General features: G+C 50.4%; 1 protein-coding gene across 1 annotated transcript; it reads right to left on the reverse strand.

Moving 5' to 3' along the window:
• Positions 1–988: 988 nt before the first annotated feature.
• Positions 989–1,888, reverse strand: Pmar_PMAR017147 (hypothetical protein; the record flags this gene model as incomplete). Its single annotated transcript, XM_002767525.1, has 1 exon — positions 989–1,888. One exon carries the CDS (start codon positions 1,886–1,888, stop codon positions 989–991), a length of 900 nt encoding a protein of 299 aa, XP_002767571.1.
• Between the last annotated feature and the right edge of the window lie 4,509 nt (positions 1,889–6,397).

Genomic DNA, 6,397 nt, shown 5'->3' on the forward strand with positions numbered 1-6,397 from the left:
AATTAAAACCCAACAAAATGGCACATAGGACAAGTCACAAGCGCGGACGTATAGAAAACACAACGCGATTGCCCTTTTTAAAATTTTGATCTAAGAATGTTCCACTCAAATGAAGTGCACTCGACAGAATTATCATGAATGGTCTCGTTCTGGCGTCGAACCAGAACTCTCCGCAGACGAGTGTGACCTAGAATTAATAGATTGACAGGGCCGAAGTGGTTGGTACCAGAGGATATCAGCCCTACTCCTCTAAACGCTCCACTAGTGTCGGCTGTCTCTCGCTAGATGGCAGCTCATCCGACCGCGGAGCCGCATGGGGATCTTCAAGCGAGTCTGTCTTCTCTCCTCCTTCGTCGCCACCGACATTCCTTCTTACTCGCTCGAGTAGCGACTCTACCGCGTCGAGAAGGTCTTCGTGATCGATAACATGTACACTTTTCTCCGACTGGAATATGTAATGGGTCCTGAGAACCAAGCGAAATAGATCAACATCGAGTTTGAATTCGGCCTTCTCGGGGAAAGTTTGTGCCGCTCAATTCACACACAAAGAAGTGCCATGAAGAGACCAGACGGCTGAATCCGATAATGCAAGGTCCTGGGGATAAGGACTGCTAAGTTCAGTAACCGAAGAAAACGACTTCCTTGCCCGCACTCACTCCGCACTGGTACTTCCTTCATCAAGATCTTGGTTGTTCAGGTCCTCAGCAGTCTCTCCAGTACCGCCGGTAGCGAGCTCAAGAGCGGATTGCACGGCAGCTGAGAGCGTGTTGCTGTCAAGCTCGCGATCATTCAGATCTACACTGATGACGGTCGCCTTTGCCCTGAAGTGCAACCATGTTTGCCTGCTCTCTCCAAGTCATCGGAGATTAGAGCTGTTCAATCTCGTGAATACGCAGCGGTAAAAGCAACGGAACGAATCCGAGGTGATAGTCACTCCACAAGCCGAGCCCGTTCAGCATGGGAATTCTTAATGCTGACACCGCGGAGCCTACTTGGGCTTCTTGATCGCCTTTTGATGGAATCTATTGTGCATCATATCCAGTACTTCCTTCATATCTTTCCTCACAGCTAATTCCTCAGAATCGAGCTCGCTATCGTCAACAACAAAGCGATTGCTTCCACTCAATGCTGCCCAGCGGAGGTACTCTACGATTGCCGTGTCCTGTGTGGTGGTCGCGAGAGCTGCCCCGATGATTGAATCCTCGTTGCTGGCGTAAGTCTTACCCCATATTGACATAACAACTCGGCCGACGTGTTGAGAGAGCTTGAAGAAGCCAGGGGTAGGGCGAGCACTGGTTACGATTTCCGAGTACAGATCATTGGTGTAGACCCCTCGTGTGAGATCTACCTCTCTCGCTGAAGGTGCTCGCTTCCATCTCAAACCGTGATCGGCGATGTAGTTGATGTCGACAAAGTCGGCGGAGTCAGCTATAATACCTAGCCAGACACGTCGGTATTTGCTCCTGCTTTTCGGCTCAAGGACAAGGCTCCGATGCCCACTGGCCCAGGGATTGTTGATGCTGATACGCTCTTCGATGGTGAACAGTGTCACCGGAGATACGCTGATTATTCGAATCTCATCAACAGCAGTCGCATCAGCTGGCACGTCAAGCTGCGACCGAGTCATCCCAACCAACAGCGACTGGGCTATCATGTCGATACGGCTCTGTAATGGACTGAGCCTAGCATGCCCTTCCCACAGAACTCGACCAACACTTAACCCTTGCACGACAACAGGGCTCGAGCTCTCGATTACTAGTTCCGTGATTGTCACATTCTTGGTGGTGAAGGTTATAAGCCCAGCTGCATCGGAAGGGATGAGAACCGGTCGTGTCCCTTCCTCGATGCTCCATTTATCGCTGTAGTGGATACCAACTTCACCAGGCATGTGTGTGAACGTAGATGTTTGCCAGCTCGGTACAAAATGAACAGCTTCAGCATTCCTGTAGACAGTCTCAGTGTGGTTTAAATAAAAGTAGACGATTGACGCTAGAACGAAGCTCATCTGGGTCGTCGGAGCTGTCGAGCAAACTCTGCGGAAGGAGCTCTCCGAAGCCGACATCAACGTATGAGCTTTCGAAGAAGGAACAGGTTGGCCCGTGTAGTGAAGAATCACAAACGCTTAGTGATGGACTCTCTGTCTGAGCTGGCCACTGGAGGTCTAATCGCCGGACGAGGATGCGCCTCCGGAGATTGCTCACTAGTTGGTCTACTGGTGGGGGGCACAATGAAAGGGATACACCTTGCAAAGAATGACGACGATAATCGACGATTCAACACAGCAGACGGAGACTAGCCAGGAAAACTGACTTGATCATGTGTATCAAAGAGGATATTGCATAACTACATCAAGCGCAATCCATAGTGCATAGGATCGAGATTCTCTAGTTTCCCACCAAATTGATGGGAAAGGGCCATAGGCGGATTGAATCATGTCAAGCATCGTCAACTATTATAACGATCCTCCGGATCTTTTCCTGTCTAACTCGACGCTGTGCATGCGTGCATTACATGCCGACCAAATGGAACGATCGCACAGCTAGCATGTTTTCCCGAACGGACTCCCATCACTGGCCTCGACAACACACATCTTCTCCCGAATCACACGCAACATTATGTTAACTTGGGACAATGCAAGACTGTCATCACGCTGCACTGGTCTTATCGGGATCAACGAAATCGTGTGGCTCGCTCCGTCTAGCAAGATGATAAGCGAGAGTACAGCAACGGTAACGATCAAAAGACTCGTCAGTCGAACACAGCATAGCTCGACACTTACATTCTCTGCAGGAGGCTGAATGCCACTTGACTCTGTGGCGAGGGAATCCTCGGAGACGCGGCTTCTAGCAGTGTTGGAAGCGGCTGACTTTACACCAGCACTGTTCTTCCGCTCGCTGCCTAGCTCAGCCCGGATCTGCTGTACTCTACCACCAGCCACGCAGCAGTAAACTCCTAGACGAATATACAATGGGCCCGTATAGATGGTTGATGCCATCAGGCTGATGGCTTGCTGGTCGACTTCCGCACCGGGAAGGTGTCTTTTAGAGATTACGAACAGTGTCTGATTATCGTTAAGTTGCTGGGGAAGGGGGCTCACCATCATTTCACCGTCATCAGCGCTTCGTGCGGGTTTTTCCTTTTGAGAGTTTGTCACTCGGATGAGCTCCGTCCTCCCGGGCTCCTCTTGACGACATGGCTCGCCCTGTGCTGTCCTCCACACACATGTCACGTGAAAGCCGTGGTATTAACAAAGGCCGGCTGGTGGTTGAGAACTCACATCCACTGTGAAAGTCATTCCCTCGGAAGTGAGGGAATGACTCATCTCATGACTCTCTCATCTAGGTCGCCGGTGTTGGTGATAGCGAGTGCAACTTGACAGCTACGTAAGAGTACGATAGCGACTTGTGTAACAATGATTCCAACATCGCTGTTCCGTAACTGGTGTAACACAAGGGGATCTTATAGGTTAGGGACGTACAGTGTAGACTGTCAGAACCAATCGTATCGATCGTAGGGCGAAGGCAGGACTGTGTTTACGTGTGCAGTGTTCTCACGTACAGCGCACAGACGAAGAAGTATGTATGCACAGAATTGTCTACCGTACTCGGATGAGAGATGCTGACTAACATGGTCCTGTTGAAGAGATCAGGACAATCGCTATCCTCTCGGCGTTTCTTTAAGATTTCTCTGTCTGAGATAACAGCACTATTGCAGTGATGGAGATCTCAGTAGAATGGATCACCTCGTGTTTTGCCCTTCGCTCATCCAGATCTTGCTGAGAGTGATGCTGAGAAGCCAAACGCTCCATTATAACGTCCCTCTCTCTCATGTTTTCTCCTTATGTGCCCTTATCTGATAGAGCCACGCGAGACTTGTCATTGGATCAACCTCGTAAGAGAGGTTAATGTTGTACATGAGTCAGTTCACTCTCGAGGGCCTTCTTGACCTTCTTATCGTGAGTAACACGCTGAGCAGCCCTTACCGCTGCCTTGAGCTCACGTTCGAGGTGAGCAACCCTACCAGGCAAGCATGGCGAATTACCATGTCCTTTTACGCGACGAAACAGGAGCCACAAGCCTTCGTCGAGATGCAAGAATCCTCCAACATAGACCTAACCTCTGCTGTTATCGTTGTAGTGTGGCCATCAACATCATCGTTGCTGCGGGCTTCCGATAAATCTTCTTCTAATTTATCATTCCGTCGGAGAGCGGCTTTAAGTTGTCGGCGAAGGTCGCCCAGAAGCTCAGCATTCTCATCTGACGGATCCTTCAACTGCTCAACTGAAAGCCTTTCAACACTGCTGTTTACTCAGAGATGGTTTGTGAGCAGCCGCCACCTCAGCAGATGGTTCGCGTGACCTTCCGCCTTCCGAGATCTTAGTTTCCAACGAGGCCAGTCTCTTGAGGATCGCCCCAGCCAAACCATGAAGCGTCCTCTTCCGACGGGCGCCTTCCAGCTGGCTCACCAATAGGTTTCAAATTTATCGGTTGACTATACTCGTACAGCAAATCGTTGCTGGTCCACATCGTATGAGTTGGGTCCTTCCCAGTCTCAGTGATATTGATGAGTGAGTCAATGCCCGACAGAGCCGAGGGATCATCAATGTCCGCAACGCACAATGTTATGACGATAATCTAATACTAGATGTTCTCATAAGATGAGGAGCTTTCTGACGTTTACCCTGCCCTTCCTGATGTCGGTTTCGCCTCGAAACTTTCGAGTTCTCGTATGCGTTGAGGATGGACGTTAAAGAAGTCCGACAGCGCCGACGGAATGTTATCTCGTGCACCGGTGATATCGAGACTCTCGATTCGAGAGGTTAATGTGGTGCTGTCGCTATCTGCATGAATGAATAGTTGCCGATACTGTGATAAACGGCGAACGACCTACGCAAGCTTTCACTAGCCAGTAGTCTCGCGAGAACGAACTGGTCAGGCCGAAGTTCTGGAGGCCTCTTTGAAATTCTGGGCCTTCTGGCTCATAATGCCCATGGAAGTGGGTTGTCGTTTTATTCGGCGGCCATGGTGGCGGCGGTATCTGTTACGAATTCTTGACCTACACTCCAAGTACGGAATTCAATATGATGATCGTGGGGCCCACAAAGAGCGAGGCGAGCTCAGCCCAAAGCCTGGCGCGCCATCGATTGGCACATTGGATCGCTCTCTGGATAGTATACAGTGGACACAGGAACTGTTATCACGCCCGATGCGAACTCGGGCATCGATGGGGTATATCAAAGTTCCAATACTTTCCCTACCATCAGGTTGGTAAGTGGGCAATATATGGCAATTTGCATTGACCTCATACTCAGTCGCTTCAACCTAAACATGTCTTTCTCTTTTCCCCTCGGTGCCACGGAAGGTCTATGTTCTCAGATGTGTACGTATATCAGAAGTTGTATCAGAAGACCCACTAGGCCCCGGTATAATACTAGGTCTTCGGTGCGAAGGGGCGGAGCTCGCTGAGCTTCTAATCAAGAATTCAGCGGGCTGAGCCCGCCGGGCTCTTATTGAAATTATTTTGTAAATTGTGTGCGACTGACGACAGCCTCCTGTCAGCGCAAAGTTAGTGACGAACAGTTTTTCGCTACGCCATTAGCTTGATCGATAGACGATTCGATGGCGTCACGTTTTGTTCATCTCTTATCTCTTTTCGCTAACCCATCTCTCCTTATGTCGAGTTCTCCCAGTGAGCAGGCTAACTTACATGGTGGACGTGCCGAGGTAGGTGGGATGCCTACCTTGGTGAGCCCGGCACTTGCGGGAGCCGTTCGCTTGGCCGCGAGGAAGACTTTGCCTTCTCTAGACTGGGATACTCTGGCTACGTTACCTCCCGCCCAATGTGCTTCGAGGATCTTGGGTATTACTTCTAACTGTGCTGGGTACAGTGCTTTGTTCTTCTCAAACCGAGCTGGGTCCCCAGTAGGGCATAGCTTAACCGCTTTGTGTGTTGACTGGGAGATTTTACCTCATCGTGACGCTATCCGTCAGGACAGTGATTCCTTGGGAGCAGCCGTCAGGGCTAGCGGGAAGAATCTGTCCGACATTGCGAAGCGTTGGACGTTTGAGGGGGTAGATCAGAAACTGACTGCTGCTCTGGCTCAGTCATGTGGGTGTACGGCTCCTCTGAAACTGTGGGCTTATGTGAACCTTTGGCCAAGGGATTTGGCGGAGAAGATCAAGAGCGAGCTCCTCAAGGAAGTTTTCACTGAGGAAGGCACAATATATCGTTCTTGCGAGCTTCTAGCATGGACTCATCTCACTCAGTCGGGAAAAGGGTTCTCTGCCGAGGAGAGGGAGGCTATAGAAACCCATTATCCTCGCTGGATGGCAGCCTGTTCCCGGGTGTTAGATAAGGTCGTACAAGCCAAACAAGAGTTTCAATCCCTGACCGATCC

Source organism: Perkinsus marinus (assembly GCF_000006405.1).
Source record: "Perkinsus marinus ATCC 50983 genomic scaffold scf_1104296970664, whole genome shotgun sequence".
NCBI classification, from domain to species: domain Eukaryota; phylum Perkinsozoa; order Perkinsida; family Perkinsidae; genus Perkinsus; species Perkinsus marinus.